Source organism: Suncus etruscus, chromosome 14 (genome assembly GCF_024139225.1).
Source record: "Suncus etruscus isolate mSunEtr1 chromosome 14, mSunEtr1.pri.cur, whole genome shotgun sequence".
Lineage (NCBI taxonomy): Eukaryota > Metazoa > Chordata > Mammalia > Eulipotyphla > Soricidae > Suncus > Suncus etruscus.
In genome coordinates this window covers 92,775,666-92,793,189 of record NC_064861.1, presented here as the reverse complement: position 1 = coordinate 92,793,189, position 17,524 = coordinate 92,775,666, and the positions used below count along the sequence as shown (strand labels likewise).

Here is a 17,524-nt window from a genome sequence, read left to right as displayed (position 1 = left end):
ATATTCATGCAAGATAAATGCCCTCCAGGCTGTGCTATCTCTCTGCCCCCCTCATAGCGCCCCCTTCTTGTGTAAGGCTCACAACTAGCAGTGCACAGGGGCTCCTCTTACCTCAGTGCTGGGGGGATTTCACCTGACAATGCTGGGGGATCCCAGGTCTATCGCCAGCAGAATTTGCATCCAGCCTAGTGAGTTCTGCCCGGCCTAGATCCCTTGACAGAAAGAATTTATACCCCAAAGTGCAGGTAGGGGGCCAGAGCAATAGCACGGTGGGGAGGGCGTTTGCCTTGCACACGGCCTCCTTGGTTGGATCCTTGGCATCCCATAGAGTCCTCCAAGCCTACCAGGAGTGATTTCTGAGTGCAGAGCCAAAAATAACCCCTGAGCGTTGCCAGGTGTGGATCCCCCAAACAAGACAAAACAAAAACAAGAGAATAACACCTACTGTAGAATAACATCTACTGGCACGTTGCAGGTTTGTGATTTTGTGTCCCTCACAACCAGCCAGTGTGTCCTGTGGGAGGCCAGGGACAAAGGTTCCAAGTCTTAAGCACATGTTTAGAAGCAGGAGGCCCAGGGATTTTGTGGGGTGTGTGTGTGGCGGGGGGACTGGAAAGGAAGGTAAGAAAACAACAAAAGATGGGGCTGGAATGATAGCACAGTGGTAAGGCGTTTGCATTATAAGCGGCTGACCTGGGACTGTCCAGGGTTTGATTCCTGGCATCCCATATGGTCCCCCGAGCCTGCCAGGTGCGATTTATGAGTGTAGAGCCAGGAGCAACTCCTGAGTGCCGCCGAGTGTGACCCAAAAACTGAACAAAAAAAAGAAAAGAAATAAAACACCAGATCAATAATCCAGCCTGAAGGTCAGTGCTCAGAATACGTGCTCAGCCACTGTGCTATGGCTCTGGCCCCCAGTGCTCCTTTGTAAGTGCTCCGTTCAGCCCTCGGCCTGAGATTTTTGGTCTGGACAGTGGCGGTGGCAGACACTATGCAGTGCCCAACCCTGGGCCTTTGCAGACGGGAAAGTTCACGGTCTTCAAGGTCCAGGGCCTTGCTGGGCACGTGGGTGTTGGTCTGGGATGGATGCCAGAGCCATTTGACACCATGTCCCAGCTGGCACCGGGCAGGGCAGGGGCTTGGCCAGGACTCAGAGCCCTAAAATACTACATAAGTCTGCACCATAATGGGGCCCCACCAGCCACACTGCACCCCATGGCCACGCGGGGGTGGGCGGGTTGATTTGAAAACTTGGAATCAGGACAGGCTGGTGGTGTTTATTTATTTACTTTTATTTGGGGGCCACACTCGGTCGTGCTGACTCCTGACCCTTTTTTTGGGGGGGGTCACACCCAGAAGTGCTCAGGGGTTCCTCCTGGCTCTGTGCTCAGAAGTTGCTCCTGGCAGGCTTGGGGGACCATATGGGGTGCCGGGATTCGAACCATTGTCCTTCTGCATGCAAGGCAAATACCCTACCTCCATGCTATCTCTCCGGCCCCAACTCCTGACTCTTGAACTCAGGGACCGCTCCTGGCAGGGCTCAAGGGGACCATATACAGTGCTGGGGATTGTACCCGGTTCGGCATATTCTGTGCATCTCTCCTTGGGCCAGAGCCATAGCACAGCAGGGAAAGAATCTGTCTTGCTGGGGCCGGAGAGATAGCATGGAGGTAAGGCATTTGCCTTGCATGTAGAAGGACGGTGGTTTGAATCCCGGCATCCCATATGGTCTCCTGAGCCTGCCAGGAGCGATTTCTGAGCTTAGAGCCAGGAGGAACCCCTGGGTGCTGTCGGATGTGACCAAAAAAAAACCAAAACAACAAAACAAAAAGAATTTGTCTTGCACGATGGTTGACCCGGGTTTGATCCCAGGCATCCCATTTGGTCCCAGAGCATGGCCAGGAATGAATCCTGAGTGCAGAGCCAGGAGGAAAGACTGAGCATCGCTGGGTCTGATCCCCCAAACATAGACCTGTCCCTAAATCTCCGTGGTCACGGCATCCTGGTCTCTTGCACCTTCTCTGCTGTGCCCCTCCCCTGTTCCCACCACTGCCCCCTATTGACCCTGGGACGCAATCGCACTCAAATTCAAATCCTCTTTTTTTGGGGGGTGGGGTTGTTTTTGGGCCACACTCGGTGGCACTGAGGGGTTCCTCCTGGTTCTGCACTTAGAAATCGCTCCTGGCAGTCTCGGGGGACAATATGGGATGCTGGGAATCGAACCCGGGTCTGTCCCTGGTCAGCCGTGTGCAAGGCCAAACACCCTACTGCTGTTCTAGTGCTCTGGCCCTCTCAAATCCTTCCTCTTCTTGGGGGCTGCTTCTTCCTCTTATTGTCTCTAAATCCATGGAAAAATTTGACCTCAGTGACTAGACCTGGCCCTGCTCAGTAGGTCAAAGTGGTATCACGTGTCCCCGAATGGCTCCTCCCCAGAGCCCCCCTTGAACCTCAACTGTCCAAGGCCAGCCCATTTGAGGTACAGCCTTCACCAGGCTCAGGCATGCCAGTGGCCAGCAGTATCTATAGAATGAATGAATGAGGGGCCGGAGAGATAGCACAGCCGTAGGGCGTTTGCCTTAGATGCAGGACAGTGGTTCGAATCCCGGCATCCCATATGGTCCCCCGAGTCTGCCAGGAGCGATTTCTGAGCGTAGAGCCAGGAGTAACATCTGAGCGCTGTTGGGTGTGACCCAAAAAAACAAACAAAAAAAAGAATGAATGAATGAATGAAGGCAATAATAAATTACCCATTTCTGCCTGGTTTGACATGACCCTGAAATGATATTAAGGAGTCATAGAGATAGTCCAGTGAGTAGGGACCTTGCCTTGCATATGACCCCCAGCACACTATAATAGAGAAGTCCAGGAGTGTGATCCCTCGCAGAGGGAGAAATAAGCCCTGAACAGCATTTGACCCCCTAAAAACAATGAAAATAAAATATATGGGGGTGCAGAGAGATAGAACAGAGGGTGCTTGGTTTGGTGGAGACACAGCTACGTTGGTGCTAGTACAGCTGTTGGGGCATTTGCCTTGCAGGATTCATCTTCAGGCACCCCATTTGGCCCCTCAAAACCCAAGTGATCCTTGAGTGCAGACTCGGGAGCAAACACTGAGCATCACTAGGTGTAGCCCCAAAACCAAAGCAAAGCAAAGCAAAGCAAAACAAAACAAAACAAAACAAAACATTGCTGTTGAGGCAAACAACGGAGCAGGAAACCACAGCTGCACAGAGGTTGAGCTTCTTGCAGGCGTTTCTCTGCAAAAAAAAAAAACAAGAGTCTGGTCGGCCAGGTCTCGGGGGCTGGGGTGCAGCTTGTAAGAACTCCAGGATAGACCCCAATACCCTTTCTTCCACCCCACAAAATGCACCTTACTTATTGAGTTAGGCACAGCCAGTGGTGAGTAGCAGCTGCTTCCAGCTCTGTGCTCAGGAACAAGTTTTGGTGGTGTTGGGGGACTCTGGGGAGTTGGGGATCCAACTAGGGAGGGTAACCCTTGTCTCTCCAGCCCACTGAAAAGCCTTAAACAACACCCACCCCTTCAGCTCACTAAAAGGCACCAAACTGTTTCTGGGTGATGCTCAGGGCTTATTCCTGGCTCTGCACTCAGGCTCATCCTGGAGGTGCTCAGGGGACCATATGGGGTCTGAGACCTGATCTGGTTGGCAAATGTCCTCCCTACCTCACCCCTGAGCCATGTCCAACATTAATTTATTTCCTGGTGCTCATTCACCCATCACAGGTCAGGGATGTCAGGGTGGTGGAGCTTGTCCCAACCTCACAGCCACACCAGATGGGACAACAGGGAGCCCTGTGTGCAGGACTTAGGAGCCTGTCAATGGGGTGCATATGGGGCCGGAGAGATAGCACAGCAGTAGGGCTTTTGTCTTGTAAGCATCCAACCCTGGACAAATCCCGGTTCGATTCCCAGCACCCCAAATGGTCCCAAGCCTGCCAGGAGTTATTTCTGAGCACAGAGCAAGGAGTAACCCAAGTAGCGCTGGGTCACCTAAAAATCAAAAGGGGGTGCAGGTAGACCCCAAGGGGCCTGGGAAGCAATCCAAGCCCATAAACCCGTGCCCTCACCCTTGGGGGACAGAGCCAGTGCTGAGTGGTTGCAGAAAGGTCCAGATTTGAGGGAGACTATGGAAGAGGAGGGGAAGTCAGTTGGAAGCAGAAGGGTTCACTTCCAGGGTGGGGGTGTCGCTGTCTCCAGAGCAGCACGTGCTGTGGTCAGGCTGGGGCGGGTCATGGAATCCTCGTTTTGAGGAAGGAGCTGGAACCCCAATAGTTTGCAGGGGTGGAGGCCTCTGCAGCGGAAACACCTGTGGGGAACCTGCCCACCCCACCCTGGGGTCTGACAGGCCTACGCCCCCTCCCACCAGTCTTTTATCTGTTTCCCACCAAGTCAGTTGTTTTCTGGGATCTGACCACCTGCTTGATGGCAGTGGGACCGCACCCCCAGACTGGCCTGTCCCCCTTCCTGCCCCCTTTGATGCAGGCCCACTTCCTTTAACAGGAACTCCGCCCCTACTGGGCCCATGAAAAGGAGGTGCTGGGGGAGCCCAGAGACACCCCCCGGAGACAGCTGGAGACAGGACACCGTGGTTGCCCTCAGGGCCCCACCTCCCAACCCTTGTATCAGTGCTGCTCAGTCCCTGGTACAGGTTTGGGGGACAGGGACCTGGGGACCAGCAACACAGCAGATGGTAAAAGCCAGCAGGGACCCCTGGGGGAAGAGGACTCCAAGGCAAAGCTTCTGGTTTGAACCTCCTGTCTTTTGAATCCCTCAACCTGGCCACCTGCTGGGTCACAGGCTGCTACTAGGACGGTGAGTGGACTCTGCACCCCCCTTATCTTCAGGATGGGTGGGGGTCAGTTTTGTGTGGGTTTAATCCCAAGCTGCACAAAAAAACAAAACAAAAAACCCAGAAACCCCTTTTAATGTCTGGGCAGAGGGTTCAAAGGTCTAGAAAACCTGTTTTCTATTTGGTTTCGGAGAGGAAGTTAGGAAGGTACCTGACTCACTTGCGGGTCAACCTGAGTTCAATCCTGGGCATCCCATGTGGCCCTTGCCCAGCTAGTGATCCTGAATGCTGAGAAGCAGCCATAGCACAGCCAGGCTTGGTGTCTCCCAAAACGCTGTTTCCCAGGATGAGGTGCAACTGTGGGGAAGCACTGGGGTGTGCAGAAGGAGGCTCCTATGGCTAGGAGGGGGTCTCAGCTGCCCCACTTCTCCCTAGGGAGGGGCTGTAACAGGCAGAGCTGGGTGGAAGTGAAACTCACTCAGGCCCAGAACAGTCAGGGATCCTTTAACACCCAATGGGCAGAATCTGCCCAATGCATGAACCACACTCAGGCGTGGATAGAAAAGCTCTTTATTTTGGGGGCCATGCCTCAAAACTTCTGGAACTGCTTCTTGGTGCCAGCAGCCTTGGTGACCTTGAGCACGTTGAAGCGGACGGTCTTGCTCAAGGGCCGACACTCACCCACTGTGACGATGTCACCGATCTGCACATCCCTGTGGGGTCAAGGTGGGATCCCCCACATCAACTCCAGCAACATCCTTCCCTTCTCCCCATCCCCGTCATGCCAGGTTCCCCATGCTCATGCTCACCTGAAGCAGGGGGACAGATGCACGGACATGTTCTTGTGGCGCTTCTCAAAGCGGTTGTACTTGCGGATGTAGTGCAGGTAGTCACGGCGGATGACAATGGTTCTCTGCATCTTCATCTTCGTCACCACACCTGGGCAGGGGGAGGGCAAAGGGCACATTAGGGTCAGGGCACCTAGAAGAAGGGTGCCAGGGGTCTGCCCAGAGTGTCCTACTTCTGACATCAGATATGCCAAGTGGCTTTCTCAACAGTGCCCTAAGCAGGCATCTGAAGACCATCGTGAGAAGAAGACATCACATGCCAGGGTTGCCCTCCACCCCGCCCCAGAACTACACAAGGCCCTGCCTGAATCCCCTAACCCAGGCTTTCACTTACCAGACAGGATCCGCCCTCGGATGGAGACGTTACCCGTGAAGGGGCATTTCTTGTCAATGTAAGTGCCCTCAATGGCCTGAAAAGGTGGGAATTAGGGGACATGATGAGTTATAAAGGGGATGCAGGGGTTTCAATACTCCCTTATAATCCTCCCAAAGCACCAGTAGGAATCATTCCTGAATGCAGAGCCAAGAGTTTGTAACATAAATTGAGAATTAGCCTAGGCAAACAAGAATGTGAGTGGCACCAGGAACTACAACTTCCAGCATCCCTGGGGGGGGGGCAGACAGTATGGTGTGGGATAAAGCCCAAGCTTGGCTCTCCCGTGGGCACACAGTAGGACTGTGCCTACTGCCTTCCAGGCTTCCCTACCTCCTTTGGCGTCTTGAAGCCCAGACCGATGTTCTTGTAGTATCTTGGGAGTTTCTCCTTGCCGGTTTCTCCAAGCAGGACCCTCTTTTTATTTTGGAAGATGGTCGGCTGCTTCTGGTAGGATCGCTCGGTCTGCAGAGAAACGTAGAGTTGATGAACCCGGGGCAACAACCACTGGCGCTGGAGACTCGGACATCCCCCACCCTAAAATCAGGACCTTTCTTCTAGCTTATTCTTTGCTCAAATTTCCCTCTAGCCCCGAGGACCCTAAACCAGGCGCTACTTGTCCCTTATAGTCTGCATTATTTCCTCCTTAAGTTCACCTCTTCAGGCTCAAAAGGGGGGGGGACCCTATGCATGCAAGGCAAACTCCATGCTCTCTCTCAGGCCCAAGTTCACCTCTTAAAAGCAACAGACACCGGGGCTGGGACAATACACAAGGGGCTTTTCTCGGTTGCACGGGGCTGACCTGGGTTCAATCCCCGGCAACACACAGGGACTTTTCCCTCCAGAACCACGTCGGGTGTGGCCCAGAAAGCAAAAAGCAAAGTATGGGCTCGTGATCGGGATGTCAGGATCCAGTAACCCTTAAGGCCTAAAGCCACATACTGGGAAAATATAGCATGGAGGCAGGGAGTTTGTCTTGCATGCATAGGAACAGTGGTTCGAATCCCTATGGTCCCTCCATTGAGCCTGCCAGGAGCGATTTCTGAGCGCAGAGCCAGGAGGAACCCCTGAGCGCTGCCGGGTGTGACCCAAAACCCAAAAATAAGCAAATAAATAAGAAAAATAAGAACCAGCCCTTTAGATCCCGAATTCCTAAGAAAACTCATTCGCTTCCAAAGCTTGCACCGCCATCAAGCCCACATGGCGGAGGCCGGGGAGCCTTAGGAGGCGCTAGTCGACCCTCCATCGCCCCTCTCGGGAAGCGGGGGCGCCCGCGCTTCACCCCCGCGGGTGGAATGCGGGTTCGGGCTACGCGGGGCGCGACCCCGGGGTGCTGGAGCCCCCGCGCCTGCCCCGAGCGCGCACCTGGATGTCCGCCATCTTCGCGGCCTCCGGGAAAAAGGAAATGCGCGGCCGCGTCCGGTTTCCTTATCGACTGCGCAGGGGCCGGGCGGAAGTGGCGTCACCGGGGAGCGCCGCTCCGTTGGGGGCGGAGCCTTAGGCGCGACTCGGACTCGCACGCGGTCGGAGGCGTCCAGGCACTGGCGCCGCCATGATGGTTAAGGGCAACAGGGGCGCCGGAAGCGGAGACTTGATCTCGCGAGAGTTCAGGCCACCGGGACCTAGCACGGATGGTTCGTTCTCGTTGAGGAGGCGTGGCCAGCCTCGATCCCGTCTGAGCTATCGCAAGATGTGGTATGGGGGCAGACATGTTTTTGCACGGCGCAGGAATACCCGCGTGGCTGTGTCCGCGCCCTTTCAGGTGCCATGTGGTGGCCGCCATCTTTAGGCAGGGCACCTCACCTGCGGCCTGAATTGGAGGATCTGGAGCAGTTTCTTGGCTCTCTGAGTTTTTTTCTTACCCCAGACTGGGCTTCGAACTCACGTCTCCTGCAAAAAAAGCTTGCAACATTTTTTCCTGCATCTTATCCTGCCCAGCTCTTATTGCAGTTTAAAATCTCGATTGCTGGGGCCGGGTAGGTGGCGCTGGAGGTAAGGTGTCTGCCTTGCAAGCGCTAGCCAAGGAAGGACCGTGGTTCGATCCCCCGGCGTCCCATATGGTCCCCCCCCAAGCCAGGGGCGATTTCTGAGCACATAGCCAGGAGTAACCCCTGAGCGTCAACCGGGTGTGGCCCAAAAACCAAAAAAAAAAAAAAAAAAAAAAAAATCTCGATTGCTTTCCACTTAAGTCCCTTTTTTTTTTTAATGACAATTTTTATTTGGAGCAAAGTGAATTACAAATCTTTCACAGTAGTATTTTAGGTACATAGTGACATTGAATCAGGGGCATTCCCACCACCAATGTGGTCTTCCCTCCACCACTGTCCCCAGCATGCATCCTATATTCCCCACCTTTGTTCCCCCAGGCTGCTAGAATAAGTGGTCTCTTCTGTGCCTAGCTTGTAGATTGGGTACCGATTCCGTCGTCGTTGGCTTTGGATCTGGTGTTTAAGTTTGATCATTTTTTAGATTTTTACTCAATGTTCATAATGCCTGTTTTGTCTTGGTACCATCCATTATTTTCCCCTCAATTTATGTGACAGAATAAGATGATTCAAGTTCTGTGGTTCTGTTTGAAGAAAAGAAAAAAAGGGGAAGCAAAAATCCAACAAACAAAAACCCAGGAGGAGTCCATCTAGAGATTATAAATATCAATTTAAGAGAGAAATGCTCTGTTTGCAGACGTCGGTAGCTCTGGATTTACTTTTTTGGGGGGGATTGTCACATTTAGAAGATGCTCAGGATTTACTCCAGGTCATTGGGGCAGGGTCGCTGACTAGGCGAGGGTCACTTAATATGTGGAAAGGGATGGACTGGCTTCTAGTTTGCAAAGCATAAGCATACGAACTAACAACTCTGAGCAATCTTCTGGTCACATTACTTGTTTTGTTTTGTGGCCACATCGATGGAGCTCAGGTTATTCATGGCTCTGCAGGCAACCATTATTACTCCTGGCGGTGTTCGGGAGACAATATGTTGGCTGAGTGCAAGGGAGGCGCCCACCCGCTGTCACTGGATTGTACCGATCTATAATAGGATTCTAATGGGATACCTGGCTAAAAGGCAGAATCAGGTATCAATGGCATGTGGCAGCATCATGCCAAGCATCGGTTAAAGGTTAGTCCCTAGGTTGTGGATAGAGCTTTTTTGGGTTCTGCAAAGTATGAGTCTGCCTAGACTAGACAGTCTCTAGCACCCCAAGTGGTCCCCCGAGCCCACCAGGAGTGATTCCTGAGCACAGCAGAGCTGGGAGCAAGTTTCTGAGCAATGCTGGTTGTGGCTCCTCCCCACCAAATAAGAGGCTGGTAGGATTTTAGTGTGTGCTAGCTTGGTGATGGTAGAAGACACGATTTGCGGGGGGGGGGGGGGGGTGGGTGGGGGTGGGGGACGACGACGGGGGACGGGGGATGGGGGGTGGGGGACGGACGGACAGGGGAGTCACTTGACCCAGTAGTGCTTCCAGAAATGCCGGGGTCAATATGCATGCAAAAACTTCATTCTAGTCCTTGTAACCTTCTCAGTGCACAACCTAACTCTTTTGGATCTTTTGGCAGAATTTCTGGGACCATCCTATTGAGTTCTCCTGAAATATTCCACCTGATCTCAGCATTTTATCTGGTGCGTTTCCCAAGTCACCTGGTGGTGCTCAGGATTTCTGACTGCACTGGGATCATTCCTGGCAATGCTCAGGGGGCGCAGTGAATGAAACCAGTGTCCCCTCTAAAGCAACCCTTCTTTGGACTTCTATTTTGAAAGCTATCTGGCCTTGAGACAAACTGGTTTTTAAGTGGGGATCCAGTCTGGGTCAGTCTCCTGCAAAGCAAAAGCAGTTCCGCGGCTCTATTGCTTGGGGCTCTTAGTCAAATTTTTTTAGAGAAAACCCTAGAAATAGTTGGCATCAGGTTTATCAGTGCTGATTGCCTCACCTGTTTTGCAAATCTGTGATGTTGATAAGGAAAAAGGGAGAGCTGAGGCCTTCCTTTCCAGCAGCACTATGGTGCTCCGGGGCTACTTCAGATTGGGGGTGCAGGGTGGTTGGCCACACCTTTGTTCCACCACCTGAAGGCCCAGCAGGGGGACCAGACCGATTGGCCTAACATGCAGCAAATACAGGTTGGGCTTAGACCCCACAGGTGTGGGAAATAACCTTCACCTGACCCACCCGGTCTTCGGAAATTTCTATTGAAGAGATGCAAATACTGGTTCCCATGGCAACCTCTTGCTTTTGAAATGCAGGTCCCATTTTGTTTGGGAGCCACGCCTAAGGGGAGGGGGTACTCCTGGGAGTTCAGGGAGTATTCCAAGTGCTTCTCAGGGCAGTTGAACCCCAGTAGTTTGATGAATTCCTCAGGAGGTGGGCTGATTCTCCCCATTATCTCCATTGCATAATTCCTGTTCCTTTTTTCTGCATGTAGAAGCTGCGATGCCAGTTGAAGTTCCATCACCCACACTGCTTTGTTTTGCCTGTCTGGACATGGCAAACCCCATTTTCTGCTGCTTGCTGGATCTAAGACACTCTACTCTGCATGGCTAAGGCTGTGTTCCCCCACACTCCCTCAACTAGGGCCCCTGCAGCCTCCCAAACCCCAGTGCAGTGAGGAAGGCCAGGCCACAACACATGGAATGAACAGTCACGTTTATTGGGCTCAGACCAAGAGTCCATGGGTCTTGAGGACCTCTGTGAATTTGCTGATTTTGTTTTCCACATTCTTTTCTGCCTGTTTCCGTAGCCTCTGTGGGGAGAGGAAACAAAGGGGTGTGTCAGTGGCTTTTCCCTTTCCCCAGACCTCAAGACTTGCACCCCGGGTTGGGCCTGCCCTCACCATGAGCTGCTTTTTCTTGCGGTAGTGCATCTTGGCCTTCTCCTTCCTTTTCTCCTCCAGGGTGGCTGTCACGGCCTGGTACTTCCAGCCAACCTCATGGGCCAGGCGCCCCAGGTAGGCAAACTGGGGTGGGTGGGGAGAACAAACGACAATTAAAAAAAACCTGACTGGGGCTGTTAAGAGCTTTCACGCCACTACCACCCAGACTTGGGAAATATAGCAGCCCTTCTTTCCCAGCAAGCTCCCCCTACCCAGCTTCAAGGCCCGCAGCCCCTGGCATCAGCTAAGCCTTTGGCATTCTCGGCAGTGCCCTGTGGCATCCGCAGACCATCGTGAGAAAAAGCCATCATCTGCCAAGATAGGCTGGGCCCCCAGTTTGCCAACCTCTGCCCCAGGACCCCAGACATACCTTTCGGGTGGGCTTCAGGCGCACCACCTTGAGTGCAGCAGGGACCACCATGCGCTTTTTCTGCAGAGAAAGTAAGGGTGCTTAGAAGACGGGGTACAGGGTGGTGAGGCCTGGGCCGTGAGGTGAGGTGGGTGTCTCAGGCAGTGCTGTTCTCATGGGGTGGTCAAACAATGTAGGTAAAGATGCAACATCACAGACACCGGAAAGGGAAGAGAGGGACACTTCGGGAAAAGGCTTCACCTTGTCGTAGGGTGGTGGGATCCCGTCGAACACTTTGAGGCGGTCCAAGGCGGCCTGTCCGCGCTTGGTCTTATGCGGGAGCATGCCTGTTGGCAGAGATGGGGTGTGGGTATACTGAGGGGGGGTCCAGGCACCCCCTTTCACCTAGCTTCGGGGGCTAAGCGGCGGCCTCAGATGGTAGTGCATGTGGAGTCATCTCATAGTTGGGTAACTCGAAAGTGAGTGGGAGAAACCTCATCACTGGCTGCCCTTCCCTAAAGACCCACTTCTCCCCCACAGAAGTGCAGCTCACCTCGCACAGTCCGCCAAAAGATGCGGCTGGGGGCCCGGAAGTGGTAAGGACCCCGGGAAGGGTTGGTGTTCATTCGTTTCCGAAGAAATGCCAGGTACTTCACTGGGGAGTAAGTGGGTGAACATGAGACCCTCTCCACAAATGCTCCTCTCCCAGCCAGTCACCTCCACCTCCCACGCCAGCCATTGTGAGGGACCCTGCACTTACATTTATTCCTGTAGAAATTGCCAGAAATGTTGATGCCCTCACAGCGCACAACCACCACCTTTCGGCCTGGAGGGAAGGGGAGACTCAGTTGGGTGTGTTTGAGGAGCACCCCAAGAAAAATCCCAGATACCTAGCAAGGATCCAACTACCCCCCCCCAATTCTTCCCCTCGGCCTTAGCTTCACGTCTCAGAGCGGTGCATGGGGTGATCTCACAGTCGTGAGACTCAAACGAAAGATGGTGAATGTTGCTCATCACAGACAAGACAGGGCAGCTGTGAAAGGGTTCACAGGGTGAACCCCACTTACCCAGCAGCACTTGCTTGGCCACAATGGCCGCCAAGCGGCCCAGGAGATGGCCCCGGCCATCGAGCACCAGCACCTGTTGGGGAGAGAAAAAAAAAAAGGCTTAGCAGGCGGCACCCTCTTTTGGACTCCCCGTTTCACCCTCCCCTGTGCCCAGACAACCCCCTCCATGCAAGTTATTACCGACAGCAAGAAGTGAGACCCGAGCTCCCTTTAGGAAGCAAAGGGTTCAATGGATGCTTTCAGTGACCGGGATCAGCCACCGGAACGGAACACCCCTTCATTTTGGAGCGGAAGGGCAGGCGTTTCGAATCCCGGGTCACACTGGGCCTGGAGAGGGCCCCCCCCAAAGAGCGGCCTGGCACTTACGAGCTGTATGAAATACAAGCTGAGGAATCCTGCCCGAATCTATCCCTCCTGAGCTCGCTGGTTGTTCCTAACTGCAATACACAGCAAAGAAGACTTGAGGTTCCGCCTGGGCCCCGCTTCCCAACTAGCTCTGCCAACGCTCCAACACCCCGGGCCAGGCTCCGGCATCGACGAGTGTACCCCCCCCAAAATAATACCCCTTCCCTTGTTCAGAACACAAAGGAATGTGGGTCACCGAGGGGTGCCCACCCGCAGGCAGTAGGCCAAGTAAACAAGAGCCACGTGTCCTGGGACCCCCCGCTGTCACCCTGTTTTGCATAGCTCCCTCGGGAGCTAGGGGCCCCCCACTCCGAGCTGCGCTATGTTGGGGGGCTGAGTCCTTTTTTCCCCTTTGCAAAACCCTCCATGAGCCTTTGGCTCCCCAGTGGGCCCGTGAGTCGAAACGCCGCCTTAAGGCTTTAAAATCAAAGCTCCCCAACAAAATGAAGACCCTCCCAGGGCTGTCCAATGAGAACCCATGGGTACCCCAAAATCTAGAGGGCTCCCCGCGAGGCCTTTCATATTCCCGGGGAAGCCGGCCACGCGCTGCCCCAGGAACCAGAGACACAAGCACCCAGTTGGGCCCAAAGAGGCCGAGATCGTGGAAGCGAACCCCGAAAGTGCCCTTCGCCCCGAGGCTTCGAGGGTACCCCCCATCACGGCCATTTTGCCGTACAAGCCCCGCCAGGTCTCGACCCCCGCTTCCCCTGCGGAGAAAAAGCTCCCCTTCTCGCTCAATTACCGGGTACGAAGGGGAAAGGGGGGGTTAAGCCCGCGCCGGCTCGGCTCCCACCCGGCCCCACGCGGCTGCGCCCCGCCGAGCCCCACCTGCCCCTCCGCCATCTTCGGCAGCCGCCCGGGAAAGGAGGACGCGACGGCGCGGGGTTTCTTATGCCTGAAACAGGGGCGGAGGAAGTGCGGCTCGGGGGCGGGGCCCGCGGGCGTTCCGGCTGCTCATTGGCCAGAAGCCCCACGCGTGCGTAGAGAGCCCCCGCTGAGGGGGCGGGACCACGGCCAGCCGTCCAATCAGAGCTTAGCACCTCCTGGAGCCCGCATGGCGGAACCGGAACTTCCGGGGCGAGAGGTGGTGTCACCACGGGGCCGCCATGTTGGAAAGACAGGCGCTGCGGAGATTCCTTCCGTACGTTAAGCAGCTGAGCCTTCAGGGTTTCTCCCCCAAGTTCCGCCCTTCGGGGTTCAGGCTGAATTTGGAGGTTAGGACGCAGGGGAATGCCCTCCTGGTGACCTGGCTCACCTGCCGCCCCGTGCTCATCTGCAAAGCAGGGGCCCGCATCTGAATGCAGGCTGTGCATGAAATGAATGGACAAGAATGGCTGATTGAGATGTCCAAGGCAACCTAGGGACAAAAGGAGAGTGGGGTAACAGGTTCTTTTTGGAGTATGGAGCAAGCCCGGCTGCCAGAGGACCAAGGACTTGGTCTCCCTCCTGGGTCTCCAGTACCCTGCTGGTCCCCTAGCACTGGATGAGTTGTACCTCCCCTGAACCTCGTGGACATGGCCCTCCTCCTGAGCTGCTTTGCGCTGCTCTGGTGCACTTACCTGCATTTTTCGCTCCCTACTAAAGTGCTATGCCCTCTAGACATCCTCCAGCACATATTCCCCAAGAGGAAAGGGGTGCCTTCTTTTTTTTTTTTTTGATTTTGGTTTTTGGGCCACACCCAGCGGTGCTCAGGGGTTACTCCTGGCTGTCTGCTCAGAAATAGCTCCTGGCAGGCACGGGGGACCCTATGGGACCCTATGGGACACCGGGATTCGAACTAACCACCTTTGGTCCTGGATTGGCTGCTTGCAAGGCAAACGCCGCTGTGCTATCTCTCCGGGACCAGGGGTGCCTTCTTTTTTTTTTTTTTTTTTTTTTTTGGTTTTTGGTTTTTGGGCCACACCCGGTGACGCTCAGGGGTTACTCCTGGCTATGCGCTCAGAAGTCGCTCCTGGCTTGGGGGACCATATGGGACGCCGGGGGATCGAACCGCGGTCCGTCCTAGATTAGCGCAGGCAAGGCAGGCACCTTACCTCCAGCGCCACCGCCCGGCCCCAGGGGTGCCTTCTTAATGGAGATAAGTTCTCAATCTATAGGCCTTCCCAGGGCCACCCATAATTTACTGATCAGTACTGGCATCAAACTGGAGACACCCACATCTCCCAAGTATGGTTAACCTTCCAGTACATCAGATGAGGGGATGGGTATGATGAGCTACCACCTCTTAGAGTCTGAAAACAGCTCAGTAGAAACACTCTCTTCTTCCTCTCCCACTGCTGGCCTGTGCTTCATACGGACGGATATCTCTGTACTGCAATGCTGGAGTGAAAGTTGTCCTTTGGATTCCCCAGGATTTTCATGTGGTTGCTAAAACCTGCCTAAGTTTTTCTCAATATATAGAATGGAAAATGTGAATGTGGTTCAGTGAAGAGGCCTAGACAAAACTCCATACCTTACATAGTTCTGAGAGAAAAATTTCAGGGATTCGGTTGACTTATGAGATGTTAATAGGCGAGGGAGAGCTGGAGGCACAAAAAACCAAGCTGTCTTGCCTCCTGCTGTCTTAGCTCAAGTCCGTGAGGTAGCATTATGGGTTTGAGAGAGAATTAATGCTTTGGGCATTAGTGATAGCACAGCACATCTGTAGGGTGTTTGCTTTATATGAGGCAGACCTGGGATGAATCAGGTTCGATCCCCAGTATCCCATATGGAGTGATATTTGATCACTAGCCAGGAAAAACTCCTGAGTGCGGACAGGTATGGCCCCAAAACAAACAAAAAAAATTGGGGCAGAGCGGTGGCACAAATGGTAAGGTGTCTGCCTTGTCTGCGCTAGCCTAGGATGGACCGCGGTTCGATCCCCCAGCTTTCCATATGGTCCCCCAAGCCAGGAGCAATTTCTGAGCACGTAGCCAGGAGTAACTCCTGAGCATCACCGGGTGTGGCCCAAATACCAAAAATAAATAAATAAATAAATAAATAAATAAATAAATAAATAAATAAATAAAATATACCCCAAGGAGAGCCCCACACAGCTGCTGAATGATACTTTCAAAAAGGTGCACAGGGGCCAGAGTGATAGCACAGTGGGCAGGGTGTTTGCCTTGCATTTGACTGACCAAGGTTCGATTCCTGGTATCCCATATAGTCCCTGAGCCAGTCAATTCACCTATCTGGGTGAAAATTGATGAAAATGGGTAGTAAGAACCCTCCTCAACCAGGAAAATATAGTTTATATTTCAACAAATGGCAGCCCCACCAAGAAACTCTGGGTCCCATTACACTTCATCTGATGTCAAATTCACCGAAACTCAAAAAGGTCTCTGGCACTTTCAACAAGTCATGAAGCCACCTTAGGTGAATGACACAAGACAAGGAGCTGCTTTCCTGCAGCTGGGTGATCCCTAAAAATAGCGGTCTTATCCTGCAGCTGTTTGATCCTCAGTTTCTGGACAAGGAAGGAACAACCCCCACCCCTCTCCATTTTAACTTTCCTCTAGGTTACTCCTTTTTTTGTTTGTTTGGTTTTTGTTTTTTGCTCACACCCGGCAGCGCTCAGGGGTTACTCCTGGCTGTATGCTCAGAAATCGCTCCTAGGGACGGTGAGGTGATGCTAGCAAGAGCCTTGCAAACCAAGGAAGGACTGCGGTTCAATCCCCCGGGGTCCCATATGGTCCCCCCAAGCCAGGGGCGATTTCTGAGCGATTAGCCCGGAGTAACCTCTAAGTATCAAATGGGTGTGGCCTAAACCTCAACCCCCAAAGAAAAGAAATCGCCGCTCCTGACAGGCTCAACCATATGGGATGCCGGGATTCGAACCACCCTCCCTCTCTCCTCTCCTCTCCTCTCCTTCCCTCTCCCTCTCCCTCCTCCTCCCCCTCTCCTTCCCCCTCTCCCTCTCCCTCTTCTCCCTCTCCCTCTCCCTCCTCTCCCTCTCCCTCTCCTCTCCTCTCCCTCTCCTCTCCTCTCCCTCTCCTCCCTCTCTCTCTCCTCCCTCTCTCTCTCTTTCTCTCTCTCCTCCCTCTCTCTCCTCCCTCTCTCTCTCTTCCCTCTCTCTCTCTTTCTCTCTCTCCTCCCTCTCTCTCCTCCCTCTCTCTCCTCCTCCCTCCCTCTCTCCCTCCCTCTCTCTCTCTCTCTCTCTCTCTCTCTCTCTCTCTCTCTCTCTCTCTCTCTCTCTCTCTCTCTCTCTCTCTCTCTCTCTCTGTTTTTAGGTTACACCTGGCGGTGCTCAGAAGTAGCTTCTGGCAGGTACGGGGCACCATATGGGATGCCAGGATTCCAACCCCATCTGTTCAAAACTGCTGCGTGCAAGGCAAACACCCTATCGCTGTGCTCTCGCTCTGGCCCCTTTTTTTAGGTTTTTGGGCCAGACCCAGAGGTGCTGAGGGGTTCCTCCTGACTCTGTGCTCAGAAATCGCTCCTGGCAGGCTTGGGGGACAAGATGGGACAGGATGGGATGTCGGGGATCAAACCCTGGTCTGTCCCCAGTATGGCCCTGTGCAAGACAAACACCCTACCACTGTGCTATCTCTCAGGCCCCTGTTTCTGAGTGCAAATTCAGGAGTAATCTCTGAGTGCCACTGGGTGTAGCCCAAGAACAAAAACAAAAACCAAAGATACTTGATTGTATTCTCCAAAGGCAACTTGTTTATAGGACTGATTTAATGTTTTTTTTGTTTTGTTTTGTTTGTTTGTTTGTTTTTGGTTTTAGGATCACACCCGGCGGTGCTCAGGGGTTACTCCTGGCTGTCTGCTCAGAAATAGCTCCTGGCAGGCACGGGGGACCATATGGGACACCGGGATTCGAACCAA

At 53.7% G+C, this 17,524-nt stretch overlaps 2 protein-coding genes and 5 non-coding genes across 8 annotated transcripts; all 7 read right to left on the bottom strand.

Annotated features, from left to right (window-relative positions):
• Positions 1 to 5,362: 5,362 nt before the first annotated feature.
• Positions 5,363 to 7,480, bottom strand: RPS11 (ribosomal protein S11). Its single transcript, XM_049786213.1, has 5 exons — positions 7,395 to 7,480; positions 6,363 to 6,494; positions 5,991 to 6,066; positions 5,618 to 5,747; positions 5,363 to 5,521 (listed from the first exon to the last, which is right to left on the bottom strand). The coding sequence occupies exons 1-5, from the start codon at positions 7,407 to 7,409 to the stop codon at positions 5,398 to 5,400; spliced, it is 477 nt and encodes a 158-aa protein (XP_049642170.1). The 5' UTR covers positions 7,410 to 7,480; the 3' UTR covers positions 5,363 to 5,397.
• On the bottom strand, positions 5,829 to 5,917 carry LOC126029317 (small nucleolar RNA SNORD35). The gene has a single exon (XR_007502934.1). It is a non-coding gene; the product is annotated as a small nucleolar RNA SNORD35 (small nucleolar RNA).
• Positions 7,481 to 10,648: 3,168 nt separating the features above from the next.
• On the bottom strand, positions 10,649 to 13,599 carry RPL13A (ribosomal protein L13a). 2 transcript variants are annotated; one of them, XM_049786207.1, is made up of 8 exons: positions 13,541 to 13,599; positions 12,308 to 12,380; positions 12,001 to 12,066; positions 11,794 to 11,895; positions 11,502 to 11,587; positions 11,262 to 11,321; positions 10,853 to 10,975; positions 10,649 to 10,762 (listed from the first exon to the last, which is right to left on the bottom strand). In XM_049786207.1, the coding sequence occupies exons 1-8, from the start codon at positions 13,553 to 13,555 to the stop codon at positions 10,676 to 10,678; spliced, it is 612 nt and encodes a 203-aa protein (XP_049642164.1). In that variant the 5' UTR covers positions 13,556 to 13,599; the 3' UTR covers positions 10,649 to 10,675. The 2 variants fall into 2 exon arrangements, with proteins under 2 accessions (XP_049642164.1, XP_049642165.1); XM_049786208.1 differs by lacking the exon at positions 13,541 to 13,599 and adding an exon at positions 13,455 to 13,489.
• On the bottom strand, positions 11,123 to 11,207 carry LOC126029318 (small nucleolar RNA SNORD35). Its single transcript, XR_007502935.1, has one exon. It is a non-coding gene; the product is annotated as a small nucleolar RNA SNORD35 (small nucleolar RNA).
• LOC126029306 (small nucleolar RNA SNORD34) lies at positions 11,391 to 11,462 on the bottom strand. The gene has a single exon (XR_007502926.1). It is a non-coding gene; the product is annotated as a small nucleolar RNA SNORD34 (small nucleolar RNA).
• LOC126029300 (small nucleolar RNA Z195/SNORD33/SNORD32 family) lies at positions 11,666 to 11,749 on the bottom strand. The gene has a single exon (XR_007502922.1). It is a non-coding gene; the product is annotated as a small nucleolar RNA Z195/SNORD33/SNORD32 family (small nucleolar RNA).
• On the bottom strand, positions 12,182 to 12,264 carry LOC126029301 (small nucleolar RNA Z195/SNORD33/SNORD32 family). The gene has a single exon (XR_007502923.1). It is a non-coding gene; the product is annotated as a small nucleolar RNA Z195/SNORD33/SNORD32 family (small nucleolar RNA).
• Positions 13,600 to 17,524: the final 3,925 nt, after the last annotated feature.